We start from the raw sequence: 17,339 nt of genomic DNA, 5'->3' as shown, positions 1-17,339 counted from the left end.
CAGAGTGGAAGGTAAATGTTAGACCAAAGAGAGAAGCATCTCAGCTTGGAGAATGTTTCCAGATAATTATCAGATTTAGCCTCCAGATAGAAATATACTTCTCTTCTGTTAGAAGTAAGTGTTTAACCCTTAAGATTTCAAAAGTAAGTTTATTACAGGGTTTCTTATGCCCCTTGACCAGTAAAACTTTGTTTGATTAGAGTGAGGACCTTATCGCATTAAGAGATAAATGAAATGAGAGGGAGAGTAACAGGAAGACAGATATTAATACAGAAGGAAAGAAAACAGATGGCCTTCATATCCAATAGAAATAAAGAATGAACCGCCCATGAAAGGCCCTGAGTCAGAGCTTATCATAAATTTGGAGGTCAAATCAGTCCCTTTAGAAATGTCTACAACTGGCTGGAGAGCAGGGGAGAAACTAAACACAGAACAATGCCAAAATCTTGTCTCATTCTCCTGGCTTCATATTTGAGAATGTCTAGTTCCTGCACTTAAACAAAATACCAAGCCTTAGTAACAACAGCAAGGGCTGGTGATCTTGCCAAAAGCACAGATATATTCATCCCTACCATTTATGCTTTCTTGGCTACAATTCTAACCCATGTCTTAGCATTCACCAATAGCTTTAGGAGAACATCTGGTCACCATCCCCTAAATAATATCCCAATTTATTCCATTATTAAGTTCATATTCATATTTTCCAGGAAAAATTGCCCCAATTTCCTACATATCTCCTCAAAAATCCAGTTTTTCAAAACCCTTAATTATCTGGATTAGTGTTCTCTGGCTGTACCAAGGAGTCTTTCCATTTTGTAAGCTGTCAGGTGGAGACTTAAATAGAGATTTTGACTGAGGGCCTAAGCATTCTAATCTTGGTGGGGAAAGGACCTTAAAATTTCCGTATGGCATAATTCTTTTCACTTAGGCTCTATCCTACCCAGTTTCTGTAAGTCGAACACATCAGAAAGAAGTATCGTATCCCAAGGTGATAACTGCAGTTTCAAACAACACTGTGACTTAGGAATGCAAATGTATGAAGCAGTCATGGTATCTATTAGAAACCTCACAATTTCTGGATCATGGCTTAGGAGAAAAAACGTGAGGACAAGATAAAACATACTTTAACCTATTTTAGCCAAATAATAAACTTGAGTGTTTATCACCCTTGGTCAGGATCACGGTGCTACTGAGTGACTAGGTTTTGGTTTGGTTTAAAAGGATATCTTGTTCAATTTATTTTAAAGTGGAAATGCCTATGACATGTGGGCTCAACCAATGGCATAATCCAATAAAGCAGGGACGCCACTGGAAGTACAGATCCAGGGCCTTAACCCTGCATTTACTTGATCAGAGTCAATGGAGACTGGGCCCCATAATTTGCACATGGAGGTTCTTGTGCAAAACTTTGAAAACACTATCACCAAAGAAAAGTGGAAGGTAATATGCAGGAAGTGACTATTTGGCAATGTGTCAGATTTATCTGAAATTGAGGCCAGAACTTAGAACCAAATGTTCTCCTGGGGCTGTGCATTAACATATGTACTACTGTGTCTCTTGGTTTGTCTTGGGTGGAAATGAAAGTTCAGTCACTGAAGGAAAAATACTAAGTGAAAATATTTACTTGGGGATCTTCAAGTCCCAACCAAGTGATGAAGCTGACTTACTTCATACTTGCTTCACATAAGAGAGATTTAATAGGAGACTACAAATCTCAGGAGGTTATCTTCCCATTGAAACACCACATGCTTAAAGCTTCAGAACACCCATCCATAGTTTTCACCTTCTAATAGGTCATGGGTTTGCAACGCCTGACAGATTAGAAAATGAATACATTCTTTCTGGTGTGGAAACTGAGGATGGAGAACAGCTCCCTGAGCTCTGGAGGCAGATAGGAAATCTCAGTCTTTAGAGGTCTGTGGGGCAGAATCATGGAAAAGTGTTACCCTACAGGCCTAGTAGCCATAAACTCAAACACCAATTCCTGTGATGTCATAGGAAGGAATCACCATATGCCTCTCCAGCCAGGACTGCACTTCCTGTGACTCAGGTACACGTTCGAGGCTTCCCTTCTGGGGAAGAAAGAACTCTCTCACCTTACAGACGCCATCTTCAAGTTCTTCTGGAGGCAAGTCTGGGTTTCTTTCCACATGGAGGTTCCAACGATCTAGCTGTACAATTGTCCCATCTTCTACTTGGCAAAGGATCTTAGAGACAGGTTCATCAGTGTAGCCCTAAAGAATCAAAGAATATACCCATTGCCACCTAGAGCAACGAACAGTGTAACCAAAGCCATTTCCTGCAAGCAAGAGTTCTTCTGCTATAGTTCCCTGTTTGTTTTGCAATTAGCAAGGCTGGGTTCCCTTGAAGTACTTAGAATCTAAGACAAGAGTCACCAGTAACATGCGTAGTGCAATACTGCTCTAACTGGTTTGAGGTGAGGAGTAATTTTTGCCAGTACCAAGGACCAAGAGTCACAGGTAGACATCTGGAGGCCATGCTGGAGGGTCACTTCTGTCAAAATGAAAACAGGAGTCCCCTACATGCCACTAGAGGCATCTGAGAGATACACAGAAAAACTGTGTATGGAAAAGGAGGAAAAGAATCAAGGTGGCACAGAATAGATGATTTTTTCTGTTACCACCTCTTCACCTCTCCCTAACCCTATAGTGGGACACTGTTCTTTGCATGGCCTAAGGCGAGTCTGTCTGAGGCACAGCCCTCTTAGGCAACCACTTACTCCCTGAGCATGTGTTACTGCAGCATGAATATTAAGGATACTCAAGTCACTGATGTGGATGAAAGATGTTAACAGCGATCAACCTATTTACATGAAGCAACTAATGTATTATTATTATTTCTACTATGCCCACTTGAAAAATATAAAAAAGACCTGTAGGAGGTTAATTCACCCAATAACCAAATGAGTATCTGCTAATATCTGAAGATAATTATCACCCAAGCGAGGTTAATTCACACAAAGGTCAAATTGTTATCTGCTAAGATTTGATGATAATTTTCATGGAGCCTAGCCCAACCTCTCTTATGAGTAGATAAAAAGCTGGTGGGGCTGCCTATGTTAGCAAGGTGTGCCTTCTTGCTATCTTAACTCTGTAAAAAAAAAAAAATTAATAAAATGACTGGTTAGTAACAGGTAAACTTCTTCCACTAAGCTTGCCTGAAGTCGGCTCTCTGGTGGAAAGGACAGCTGGCCACCTGGACAAAAGAGCCATGATGACACCAACCAGAAAAACAAATCGTCCCCCAAATCTGCAACTCTCCCAAAGCAGGAACTGTAATCTGAACCAGATTTGGTATTCTGGCCAGGGCTAAGGGTCAAGATCAAGTCAGGTCTTCACATGAAGACTTGAGGCCAACCCACCCAACCACCTTTCAATGGATACCTCAAGAAGCCCTAGGCCTATGTATTAACCCCCATCTTTATACCCCACTTTCTTCTCTAGATGATTCTAAATTTAAACTGAAGAAGGTCCCAGATGAAATCATGATGCGTGGGTGCCGATTCTCAATTCTAACTTATTCTTTGAACAGCGGTAGCATAGCCCCCTTCCATTAGAACATCTGCAGCTTCACGGTCTCTCCTACCTGACAGCATGGGCAGCCCCTGAGGGCAGTTCTTACCCCTCCCCAGTTGAGAGTTCGGGCCAGGTCGTTCCCAGTCCCCAGAGGAAGGACCCCGACGGGAGGCTGAGGGCTCAGCTGTAGTTCATCCAGAATAGAAAGGATCCAGCCCACCTACAGACATTGTGGAGGCCAGAAGGGATATAAGAAAGATAGGTAAGTGACAAAGACAACCTGAGACGAAAGCTTTACACTGGCTCTGAGCCAAAAGGCTGAGACGCGATAGAGAAGAAAGTTTTAAAAAGCAAATGAAATGGCGTGACTTTTCTTTCAAACATATATATTTGAATCTAGTGTCCAGGAAACAGACTACTTATCTGAAACGGTTTTAAAATGGTGAGTCTCTTAAAAGGAGAAGGACTGTTCGTATGTGCTGTCTTAGAAGCAGAACCAGACCCAATCATCTGTATGTTTAACTTGGAATCTACCTTAAAATTTAGAACAGTTTAAAATTTTTAGGGAGGTTTATGATACAGGCACTGGAGACAATACGAGACTCAGAATCAGACTGAATTTCAATCCTGGCTCATATTGGCTACATAATCTTGATTAAATTACCTAACCTCACTGAGATTTATTTATCTGATTTTCAAAATGGAGATAATGCCTACCTCACAAGACTGTTTACAGATTTAACTCAAATGTATATAAAGCCCTCGATGTGGTCCATATAAGCACTCATTAAATACTTACTCTCCAAAACATCATTGTAGAAATTAGTAGCGTTTTCCTAAATATCCCTATATTCTTTTTAATGAAACATCATGAAAACATAATTATGGTTGGTCCTAGTACTTATTACAAGTTTAGTTAGAAAATGGATACTTACATATTAGAATCATATTCCCATTTAATCTTTTTCTAAGATAAACAATACTTTAGGCTTGGTCTCATAACTATTTAGAATAATTACTCCAAACCCGGAAATAGCAAAAAGAAAGTTGCATATTCTCACAATGTCATACTCAAATAGTGTTTCACAGGCCTAAGAACTTTATGACTGTAGGTTAACAGGAATGTTTGTCCTGTGGAGATATGAATGTTGACAATAAAAGATTATGTTGAAGATTTGGTCTTATTCCCCCATAAGGCCATAAACCAATTATGTCTCAAATTTAGAAAAATTATTTTGGTATAACTACATAATCCTTTCCCTCTACTTCTCCAATAAATCAACTTTATCATCTTGCTGGTTTCTTCATTAAAGACCTAACTAAATTTGACATGTATTTATTCTATATTTGTGTGAGTCCTATTCAAAATTATTTTGAAAATTATACTTTGACAGTACATTTATTGAACACTACTACATACAAAACACAGAACTAAGCAAAAGAAATAAGACGAATGAGCTGGGCTAAGATAAGTAAGGCAGATGGCTGCTCTCAGGGAGCTTATAGTGAATAAAAAGAGGGACCTACCATTGCTGATTCCTGAGCAAAGCTCTGTAACCATATTATTAAAGTTCAAAACAATTCTGTAAGGTAGGAATGATTCTCATCTCCATTTGATAGATGCAGAAGCCAAAATTTGGAAGATTCAATGACTTCCTTAATATCATATCATTTATACAATACAACTGGCATTCAAAATCAGGTACACCAAACACCACCGCTAACCTCTTAACCACTGTGGTGCAGGGAGCCTTTAAATAAAGACCTAAATTCTGTTCTGGAATATGGCCTGGATATGGCCTGACTGTGCTGGAGACAGTGGCTTTTGTACTTTTGAAATCTTTGGAGTGATGGAGAAGTCTTAGAAATTACTCGATCAAATTCAGTTAATTTGCAGATTTATTAATAAATGAGGTGCAAAGAGGTTATGTAATTGGCTCAAGGTTTTAAGCAACAAGGAGTGTTAGCATAGGAATCTTATCAGGTCTCTTGATTGCTTCTAGAGACTCCATCCTTTCTCTACCCCAATATTTCGTCCCAGGATGTAAAACTTGACTGTCCATCAAGAAGCCTAAAATTGTGTTTATCTTCTAGAAGGGCATATCACGATGGTCTCCCAATATGACGGACTAAAACTCCAGAGTAAAGAAGAACCCGGAAGTCCCTCCATTCCCTCAAACCAGGCAAATCTCTTGTGGATGACTCCTTAGATTCTGACCCCACGTGTTCCTAGTCCTTCTACAGACGGTAGTAACAAAGCTTGCTGTCGAAGTGTGGGTCAGATGCTAACGCGTGCTGATGCCTGTGCCCATCCCCGCGCCGCTGAGAGCACAGGCTGCACGCAGTAAGTAGCTCCCCTCTACGAAACGACAAGACGGGGAAACAGCAATCCCAGCATCAGGGATCACCGACGACAGATGCAAACAGTCCTGCACAGACCCAGCGCCTCTCGGAGATGCAACAGAACACAGTGGAAATTTGAATCCAACAACCCCTGTCTCTTTAGAACTTTCTCCAAGAGGTGAAAGGCAGTCTCTTTAGAACTTTCTCCGAGAGGTGAACACTCAGGTTGCCCCTTACGAATTGTACTCACAAGTCAGTCTACTTTCTTTCAGGTAGATTTAAGTTACACATTTTTTTTTTTAAATGCTCAGGTGAAAACAGTCTCTTTTCCTGGTAAAGATAATGTCATGTGGTCACATTTCCAATGCCCACTGCGTTCTAGGCACAATGACAAGAAAAATACATCTTCAGGGACCAGAAGCAAACCAAACACAAAATGGCAGGCCAATGAAGCCAGGAGTTTAGCTTCTGTCTGATCATAGGGAGTAAGAGGTCACCCCTCCTGGCAGGAGGCCATATATGAAAGAAGCTCCCTCTGGAAAAGGGTGTGAAGGAGCCCTGCTTGAGGCATCACCCAAAGACAGTGGAGACGCATGGAGGCTGGAAGGAGAAAGCCTCTAAGTGGTGGGCCCACCTTCCCACCAGCTCACTGGCAGACCTCCAACACAGGACATCTCCCCAGGCTGGGTGCCTGAGTCACCTCCAGGAAACCTGCTCGCGTCTCAAGAGCGTTGGAAACCATACAAACAACTAGGAAGGAAGAGTGAAAGGAGGGAGACAAAGTAAAGAGAAAGGCAAGAACACGATAAAACAACTTCCTCTGGAGAGAAGCCTGCAAAGAAAAATTGTAACTTGGGGAAGAAGGCTAATGCCAAGATGGACGGGAAGGTGGGGTTAGTCCACAGCACATGAAACAAAAACACTTTTCGAATGAGACTGAAATGAGTGTCCCGTAATGTCCATAAATTGATGGGTATCATCTAATAATCCTTTCATCAGGATATAGCCTTCATTCAGACCTTCTGAAGGGGCTCCTGTTCTCTCAAAGTCGCCAAGAATCCATGTGACCCTGTGCTATCTGGTTCCTCGGAGAGGCGGGAGCCCTCAGGACACGTGGACTTCTCACCCTCCCTCTTTCTCTTTCTCTCACACCTGGCCCAAGCAGAAAAGGAAAATGTATAACTGATTTGAAGGAAAGGATCATCCCCTTTCTTAGCAACTGATTTAAGAACTGCATAGATACATCCTACCTTCTTTGTCCAATGGCCAAATATTCTATTTTTCCCCTGAAAACAATCAGGGAGGTTTAGGGTTCCATCATCACATAGCCCTGGAGTCACCAGATGTCACCTGCCTTTCAGAGTCAAGATAGGTCATGAAATTCTCCCAAGTCCATCAGTGTTGGACTAACAATAGTTCTTTGGCAGAGGGGGGTCTGTATCGTGGCTTTGTACCATCCTTAATAGTTTTTCGCACCCAAGAGATGTATGACCCCAAACCGGCTTCCTCAGAAGGCCACAGAATGTAGGGCTAAAGGGGAAAACGGAGCCCATCACACATTGGCTGGGCAAGTTGAGGTAAGCCACTCAATCTTTCCAAGTTCCCAAGACTCTTAGGGTTTTGTTACCAGCTAAATGACATGTAAACATTACGTAGCATCTGCCTCACATAAGGAAATGCTTAATTAACATTAGCTGCTACGATTAAGCTTTATTTTTTTTTCCTTTTTACTTCCTTTTCCCAGAAGCAAAATGCCCTCCTTCTGTCTCTCCACTTAAAACTGAACCTCAGGGTCACAAATCAATGCCACCTCTGACTGCCATCAATCCAAAGTTTTCCAGAGACTATCCAATGCAGAAAACCCAAGCTGTGCTAAAGCAGAAAAGTGTTACAGAGAGAGAGAGAGAGAATGTAAAAAAAAAAAAAAAAACCACAACAGCAGGAGACAGATCTTAATAATCTATATCTGTCCTTAAAAAGCAAAACACTATAAAAGATCTTCTGGGACAAGGCTGTTACCACAGCCTCTCTCTTACCCGGAACCGCTCCTTCAAGGAATCTGGGCTTCGGGTATGTGGCCGGGATTGTTTGTTAAGCTTTCCCCAAATTGTCTCCACCAGTCATCCTGGACCCCTTCAGTTAGATGTAATTAACCGCAAAACATAGCACTCGGTATATTTTCCACCACAACTGAAGAAAACGATCCAGACTGGGTGAAATCATTTCCCGGTTTGCAATGTTCTGTCCTGCCTTTGTGTCAGGAAGGGCAGGGCTGCCCCATATGGAAGGCCAGGCTCCTGGGCTTTGTCCCTGAGCAGAGCAGCCGGCGGTGAGGGCTGCCCGCAGCTGGGGAGCGCAGCCACTCCTGGTGCGGTGCATGGGGTACCCGAGCCGTCACCCGGTGTGGGCCTGGCACATGCGGAGCACCATCGTCCTGCGATGTACTAACATTAGAGCCGGCTGAGGGGCTGGGAGAACAGCGAATGGGCACTTTCTTTGACCAGACCCGGTACACATTGCATTGCCTTCTAGGCTGACGAAAAGTGAAGATGGACATAGTGAGAGATCAAAAGGAAACAAGGCCAACATTTCTGACCTGAAAGACCATCAAGGCAGCACTTAAGTTCAAATCGCCCTTTCAGATGTGTACACCACGAGTCTTCCTTTTGATATTTTATGTTTGTACTTCATAGCTTACAAGTACTCACATGTTAAATGTTTTTAAAGTCAGCCCTAAAGAAATCCAGATAGGAGGGGAGAGAGATGGGGAGGCGGGTGAAGAGACAGAGATAAGCTGAGGCTTTGGGAGGAAAGAGGCTCGGAATGGTGGGCTTGTCACTGTCAGTTCAAGGGAAATACACTTTCTTCCCTGCTGCGGCTGCAGTAAGTCAGGGCACGGAGGAGCCTCTTGTTTGGGGTGTATCCTCATCTAGGGAAGACAAGTGATCAAGCAATAAAACACGAAGTGGATGGCCCGATCGTTTAATTCCAGGCCTTTGGAAAGACGTTCACACGGTCAAGGGCGGACCAGCAGACCCAGCCCCATTACCAAAGCCAGCAGCCAGATAGGTAGGGATCACATCACACAGGAAGGGGCGGGTATGTGTGCCTCTGGGGTCTTGGCCCACATGCCCTCCAATATTTAAGCTATGTGGAGCTGGATAGGCAGAGACGTGGCGAAGGATGGGAAAGAATATACAACTGCCGCATGACCCCAAAAAGCAGCTCGTTTATAAACATGAAAGTCTGAGATCATTCCTGAGTTAGGGGAGTTTCCTTCCAGCCTAGAGATAGAAGGTGAGATGAGCCCATCCAATAACTGCAACCATGCGGCCACCCTGGGGCTGTGCTAACCAGTTCCAAAGAGACCACACCTGCACTGTTCACTGCGCCTCCACTGACCACACGTGGCAACTGAGCACTGGAACGTGTCTGATACAAACTGGAGGTGCGGGATGGAGAAATATACGCCGCATTTTGAAGACAGCACGCATTGAACAGAAATGATCTCATCACCCCTGGGGATAAAAATATATGTTTATAAAAAATAAAAAATTATAAAAAAAAAGAAGAAATGATCTCATTAGTGATTTTTCCATGATCGCATGTTGAAATGACAATCTTGTGGATATCTGAGGTTCAATAAAATGTATTATAAAATTAATTTTCCCTGCTTCTGACTTGAAGTGACTTCTAGAAAACTTGAAAATGTGGTTTGTATCGTTATTCTCTTGAAGAACAACAGTCTATACTATTACAATGCTGCGACCATGAAGACCCTTAGGGAACCCAGCGTATCCCTCTGCAGACTTAGAAGGTCTCAAAGGATGGTAAGAAACCTTGTTTCTTTTTGGAAGCCACAGAAACATAGGCACCCAACCAGCTGACAAGAGCAGAGCTGGGAGATGGGTTATTTAAAAGTGCAAGTAGGGGCACCTGGGTGGCTCAGTGAGTTAAAGATTCTGCTTTCGGCTCAGGTCATGATCTCAGGGTCCTGGAATAGAGCCCCGCATCGGGCTCTCTGCTCATCAGAGAGCCTGCTTTCTCCTCTCTCTCTCTGCCTGCTGCTCTGCCTACTTGTGATCTCTGTCTGTCAAATAAATATATAAAATCTTAAAAAAATTTTTTTTTAAAAAGTGCAAGGAAGCAGAGTGACACAAAGCAGCAGCGGAGCCAAAACCTTGTTTCCAAATTAACACAAGACATCTATATATGAAATAATAATTTGCGCACAAACTAATGCAGTTAAGGGTTAATACAGCCTCCTCTTAATCAGTCAAAAAAAAAAAAAAAATCCATTCCTGAATCTCCCTGGGACCCTGTCACTGTGCTGACAGAATTCTGACAGCTTCCCCTGTGACTGATACGCTCACCGAGTAAAGGCTGGATGCCTTATGTCACACTGATATTCTCAGAAATTGTTCTTCACTTGCCTCAAGCCATCAAGCTTTCTTCATAAATCCATCAGGAGGCCTCGCCTTTACAGAGACTCTGCCCCTCCTCAAAATTAAAAGTTTCATATTCTAAAGAACCAGATTAAAAATATCAATCACTTATCTAGAAAAACATTTCATAAACTCCAGGCCTCTTCCACAACACATCTATTTTAGCCAAGTAAAGAAATAAAATAAAACCTGGTTGCATATAAGGTACAAGATAAGCCAAGTCTTGATTCTGAGTGATTAAACTACAGAGATTACTGTTGAGAGAAGAATTAGTACAAAAGTAGGCACTGACCCTTGGGTAAATCTGCTACTTTCCTTTGGGGCATGCCTGTTCCAAGGGACCCGAGTACAAATGTCTAGTGCATTTGTGAGCTATGTGGAAGGAGGTGAAAACGGAAGCCAGGAACATCGATACGGTCCCTAAGAGGAAAAACTCCCTAGAACATAAAAGAAGAGGAATATCTAGCCTTGCGGAGTACCTATTAATTATGGTATATTTAAAGAAAGGAGGATAGAAAAGACAGGCTAAGTAGGAGAACGAGGGAGTCTTCATGTCAAAAAGGTGTTATTAATGGCACCAGGGCGTACTCACAGATATCCAACACTGTAATTGGGTCTGGTCTTTAGGATTCGTTAACAATCTACCAAGTCTCACTTGCTTGTCATTCTGGGTTTTGTCCCAGACACGCTATTGAGATGATTTTCTTGAAAACCACTAGTTACCTCCTAGGTTCCAAAATCAATGATAATTCTCCAGTCTCTCCTTCAGGATATAACCACGGCCTCTTTCCTGAAACTCCTCTGTATTTTGTTTTTGGTTTTTTTTCTTGACAGAATAGCCTAGGAGAGGTCCTTTCTACTTCCATCTTTTCATTCTCCTTCGGAACTCTGGCCCGGACTCCCTAATTGCAGCTGTGTCGCAAGTATCCAGACGCGGCTCTCTTTGGTCCTTTTAGGCTTTAAAGCTCCAGGTTTTCAAACACTTCTCTAGTTGCATAGGATGCCTCAAACGCACATAACCTAGAACTTGTGTCCTACACATACCCGCTGAGCAGAGGAAAGGAAGAAAAAAGGAGATGGAGCGCGACCTGCCAGGAGGCTCCGGCAGGGGGTGCGGAATGTGCAAGGGGTGGCACTCGATCATTGGTGGGGCCCAAGCTCTAGAGAAGGAATGGAAAATGGATGTGGGTTTGAGGTCATGGTCACTTCGGCGGAGAAAGGTAAAAACTCTGAACTCAGGACAGCAGGCATATAGCCTCAGCTTCTCTGCTGCTGTCATTGAGATTTAGAGGAGAAAAGATGGGAGCAAATTCTGAAGTCATATAGAAAGATAAGGAGATTCTAAAATAAGGAAAAGAACTGTAGTAAAGGGTCACTTAAATAAGTTTATATTTTAAGACAATGAATCAGGGGACAGCTGAGCTAAGAACACTCTGTGTATGGGTAAATGCAACATACTAATACATATTTAATATAATTACATATACATACAAATATATACATATATATAGACACACACACACATACCATATACATATATACATATACATACATACATATATAGATATAGATATAGATATAGATATAGATATAGATATATATCCCCAGAGGATTTTTTTGGATATAATTCTACTAAAAAAAGTTGGGAAAATTCGAAATCTGCCTATCCTTTAGTGTATCTCCCGACAACCTACAACTGATAGAACTTTAATTGGTATTGTGGCAGAAAAAGTTCCATGGTCTAAAAGTTTTGGAAGACAATGGGTTAAATAGTGAACTGGGTTCACTTCTCAGCTGTAAGATTTTATAATGACTTTTATAAGCTAATAACGTGTATTGTGAATCTTGACAAACAGTAAACACTATTTTTCCAACTAAAAAAACGTTTTCATCTTCAGAGAGTAGCTTAAGGGACCTGTAGAAACACTGTTCTGTTTTTTTCCAGTTGTATTTTTTGGTATATAATGTGTATCCAATGTGGCGTTAAGTGCTGTGAGAGAGAGTTCAAAGATTTTGTTGCTACCTTTGAGACTATAACATTCTAATTAGGGAGATTAGAGAAAAGCCAAAGATAGTTCATAATAAAATTCTAGATCCTATGAGAGCAAACTCCAAATACAGAAGAAAAAGATAGTGGGCAGCAGAGTCTAAACGTTGTGGTTCTCAGTTCTTTCCCGTTGCTGATATGCCGGCATAAGTGGAGGGCAAATGGAGAACCAACTAAGACAAATAGAGGAAAATGAACCCATAATATTAAACTTCAGCCCAATTCCACTTTTTCTTCAAAAATGAATACAAAGGAGATTATCTTTAAGGCAAACCAATGTCAGTATTCTAAGTTTTATCTCTACTCATAAAGAACAAATGCAGGGGCGCCTGGGTGGCTCAGTGGGTTAAAGCCTCTGCCTTCGGCTCAGGTCATGGTCCCAGGGTCCTGGGATTGAGCCCCACCCATGTCAGGCTCTCTGCTCAGCGGGGAACCTGCTTCCCTCTCTCTCTCTCTCTCTCTCTCTCTGCGGCCTCTCTTGCCCACTTGTGATCTCTGTCAAATAAATAAATAAAATTCTTTAAAAAAAAAAAAAAAGAACAAATGCAATAATTTTGTCCATGTACTTCTCCTTAATGACTGTGACCGATGATTAAGAACCAAAGAAATTAAAAACAAAACAAAACACAAAGAAATTAAGTAGTTTTTTTAAGTGAAGAATTCAGTCATCTATAACCTTCATTGTAATGATCTTGCCACATCCTTACCTTGTAGAACAGGAAAGGATACAACAGAGCTGAGAGAGTAAGACACAATTTAGGAAGACCAAGTATGAATCCATGAGACAATAACCATGACTTATGGGCCATGATTCCCATGACAGAGACCTAGGTCTTAGGGAACTGGAAAGAGGTGTGGTAGGAAATAATAAAGAGAACTGTCACAAGGAAAGCAAAAGAAAGAAGAAATAAGTAAGAGAGCTTGATTCTATTTTGAGGACCTACCGTTCCATCCCCACCACAGGCCAGAATTCGCAGATTTGGTACTTTCCTATACAACTCAAGCCTGTAGAGGAAAAAGAACATGAAGTAAACAAAAGAGCTCATCACTGGCCATTGCAGAGAAACCACAGGGCAAAAGAGCTCTGAGGGGCCGTCCCTGGAGAAAAGGCATAACTATGAGGATAATAATATCACTATGGGCATGGATCCCAACAAAGGGATCAGCGATTGCAGCGGTTGGTAGCAAGAATCATTTTTAAATGGCCGACGCTGGAATGGGATGTCAGGATGTCCCAGAGTTTTCTCTCTCATAATCCCGACTAATGTATCCACTCATATGATTTCCCTAATTCGTTTCGACTTCCTTTTCTTTTCCCATCATGCCCCTTCCTCCTTTCTCAAAGAAAATCCTCCTTAATCCATAGTCAGGAGTCATTATGTGTCTCCTCCTTTTTTTTTTTTTGTCAGCTTTTCCTGGATTTGCTTTTCAAACTTATACTTTCCACTCTTAATCCCAGTAAACCTCTTCCGAGAGACAGGATGGCGGGAGAACGCCCGCAGCATTACCGCCACACCTGCAATTCTAGCCCCATCTCCACTCACTCACCAACTCTCAAGCCACATTTATACGCTTCCGCCCAAAGAGGGAAGACTTACTGGTTTTTCTTCATTTAAAATTTGTTTAAAATTAGATCATTTTTCATGTTGGCTCTTGAGAAAACACAATTATAGCACCCCTGCTAGAACATTTCCTTAAGTGAAGCTGTCAATGCCTCTGTTCTAAAATAGATCATCTTCAAAATCAAGTTGTTGCTGTTTTTTTTCTTTCTGGAAACATGTCCTATCCGGCCACATTCTTTAGGAATGACCTATGAAGGCTCTGCCTAAAGTCTAGCCAAAGTGATAAGATTTTAAGAAAAGCATCCAAAAGGACAAAAGCCAGGGTAGCAGCTTTGCCTTAGTCCATCCAAATACAGAAAAAAATATAGAAGTTTTATAGCGAACTCTAGTGGTGAAAAAGTTCATAGATTAAAAGAATGATGGCAGAAATTAATTTTTATATTTAATGTTCTCCTGAATGTTTCAAATATATGATTTGTCCATCTAATACAGGAATATTATTTCTCTAGATTACTTTGCCTCTGGTATTGTTATTTGTTTAAAAATAATGAGTATCCCTTAAGCTCTAATGTTTATCTGATGACATCCAAACTACCTCAATACATGGGTTTTAAAATAGGGATGGACAGTAGCAGAAAGAGCCCAGCTCTTTCCCACCATCTATAGCACTGCCACCACCAAAGGGAAGATACAGGATACATGTCACCCAGGTCTAAACTTGATTTTCAATACTCCTAACAGAATGAAACTTCTGAGAAGTTCAGAAAAAGGGATCGAGCAGGAATTAAAAAGTCTTCCTGTCCTGGGGCGGAATCCATAGGCATAATCAATCAATCTGTCTCCAGTGGACACAGGCGCACACACACCACCTCTCATTTAAATACATGAACATATTCATAAATAAATATGGCCACTCTCCAAAGATCCACTTAGAGTCTCACTGATGCACCTCCCCAAGCTGAGCATGAGTAAGCAGAAAAATGACAGATCCTTCCTCAGTGCACACTTGTAGATAATCGACAGTTGCTTGCCCGTGAGACACAAGCACACTAGAAGGATGTCCTGGGATAACAACTGTGTAGCTGGTCTAGAAGGGAATTAGCCCAAAGAAGAGTAGGGATACTTAAGCTCTTACATCAGACGAAGGCTTAAGGGAGGTGACCACGGTTGAGAAAGTCAATGAGGGATGGTCAGCAAATATTTCACAAGGTAATCTAATAAGGAAGCCTGACTTCACAGCAGAAGCCCTTCTCGCTTGCCCAAACCGGTACGGACCATGGTGGGCTGTTTCCAGACTTACGCATCTTTGGGCCCCTCCTGAGAAAGATCGAACACCTGCCGTGGATTCAGGTACCACATGAACATCTGCAGGACTTTGGTTCCCTGTCAGGAAAAAAAAAATTTTTTTAAGACAATAGGAAGAGATTTCCAAATATTTGCTGCTCATTTAAAAAAATTTTTTTAAAAAATGTTCTTCTCTAAAATATCAGCTGAGTGCTATGAATAGTGTAAGACTGATGATTCACAGACCTGTGCCCCTGAAACAAATAATACATTATATATTCATTAAAAAAAAAGACATAAGTAAAATATCACCTAATTATAAACAGCATGAAGTAGTAGTTAAAATCACGGGCTTTGGCCATTGATACGCAGGTAGAATGTCCAGATGGGGCTTTTGTCCAACTGCATTAACGCTGGCCAAGTTCTCCAATTTCAGTGAGCCCAACTTCCTTCTCTTTAATGTGGAGATAAGAATACCTCTTTCACAGACTTATCGCAAGGATTAAATGCAGTCATGTTTTGAGGAGCAGAGTGGTCACAGTGTGTGGCATGCAGTTAAGTGCTTACTGAATAGTAACTACTGGTTTTCCCATCACTTGACATCAAAACCCATGTAGGCAACTTATTAGTCAGTCCATGTCATTTAACATGAATTTTTACTTCATTGTGAAGACTACTTTGACTTTTGCATAATTTGAATATAGATAGTATGAGCTAAGTATGATTTTACTGAAATAACTTCTCTTAACTGAAGTCAGTCTTTCTTTCTCTTTTTTGTTTTTAAGATTTTGCTTATTTATTTGACAGAGATCACAAGTAGGCAGAGGCAGGCAGAGAGAAAGGAGGAAACAGGCTCCCCGCTGAGCAGAGGGACGTGGGGCTCGATCCCAGGACCCTGAGACCATGACCCAAGCGGAAGGCAGAGGCTCAACCCACTGAGCCACCCATGCGCACCCTGAAGCCGAAGGCTTACAGGCTCCTCATTATTTAGGATAGACACATGGGACTTTCTTAGTTACAGCTTATTTTGAGTTACTTTGACTTTGTTTCAATTTCCATGTCTCTAAGTCAAACAGTTCTCACATGAACATTTTTGGAATGTTTTAAGTGATTTATAATTGGCATTTGGAGAACTGATCATCACGGAAAACACAAGGCAGTTCTGGAGATCATTTCTTAACCGTGAACTGAGCAGAGAAGAAATGAAGAAGGATCGTCTCATTAAGCGGCATCAAAAGAGCTTTAAGACTGCGTAGGGTGCCCCATTGTAGGTCATTATCAGCCGCAGCAAATAACATTTGATCAGTTGGGCAGTGCATGTCGCTTATAATTACAGTTCCTTTATTCGCTTAAAATATTCCCAAGTCTGAGTGCTCTCCCTTAAAATATTCCCAAGTCTGTACACCTACTATGCTGTATCCGAGAGTCATTCTGGGACAGCAGAGAGAGCAAGGTATTTGAGTCCGTAATAACTTGGGTGTTCTCATGAGGTGATCGTGAGCACTTAAAAGCCTGCAGAAATCTAGCATATTAAATAGGAGGGCAAAATCTGCTTTCCAGGGGGATAATGAGAATTAAATGAATCAGTAATAGTTATGGATCTAACCCAGTATGTGGCACAAAATAGGCCTTTGTGAAGGTTAGTCCCTTTCTTTGTTGCTTCTTGTTAATCTATTCAGTAAATTACACTTGAGGTTGTGCGGGCTAAAGTGTAGCTTGTAATTACCACATTGTTAGGCCGGTTGTTACAGGGGCCAATGCAGGTCTTTTGTTCCACATTTCAACCAAACCTATAATTTAAAAGTTCTGCTTTATCATGTGCTTGCTATAAATTTAGGAATAACATTCTATCCTTAATTATTACAACTAATCCTTCAATTTTACCACATGACATATTTTGCTTCCTATAAAATTCAGACACAGAGCTGGACACATAATACTAACTAAATGCTGGGTCATTCTCTCTCTTCCTATACCGAGCCTTGCTATCAAGTCAGTTGGGGATTATCTCGAGTAATCTTTGACGCCTAACTGGTAGACCAGAGTCATTTTAGTGACCAGTTCAAAAAAAAAAAAAAATTTCCCACTGATTTGCTTGAAAATCAGTCTTTCAGCTTTAAAT

At 41.4% G+C, this 17,339-nt stretch overlaps 1 protein-coding gene across 3 annotated transcripts in view; it reads right to left on the bottom strand.

The window, feature by feature from the left end:
• DGKI (diacylglycerol kinase iota) overlaps window positions 1-17,339 on the bottom strand; it is a 433,300-nt gene that overhangs the window by 180,499 nt on the left and 235,462 nt on the right. For all 3 annotated transcript variants that reach the window (XM_059396338.1, XM_059396340.1, XM_059396341.1), the window contains exons 11-14: window positions 15,234-15,316; window positions 13,316-13,376; window positions 3,643-3,756; window positions 2,097-2,234 (exon numbers count right to left, since the gene is read on the bottom strand). In XM_059396338.1, the coding sequence (XP_059252321.1) occupies window positions 2,097-2,234; window positions 3,643-3,756; window positions 13,316-13,376; window positions 15,234-15,316 (396 nt within the window). The remainder of the gene's footprint in view (window positions 1-2,096; window positions 2,235-3,642; window positions 3,757-13,315; window positions 13,377-15,233; window positions 15,317-17,339) is intronic.

Source organism: Mustela nigripes, chromosome 4 (assembly GCF_022355385.1).
Source record: "Mustela nigripes isolate SB6536 chromosome 4, MUSNIG.SB6536, whole genome shotgun sequence".
NCBI lineage: Eukaryota > Metazoa > Chordata > Mammalia > Carnivora > Mustelidae > Mustela > Mustela nigripes.
This window is presented reverse-complemented; position numbering and strand designations above follow the sequence as displayed.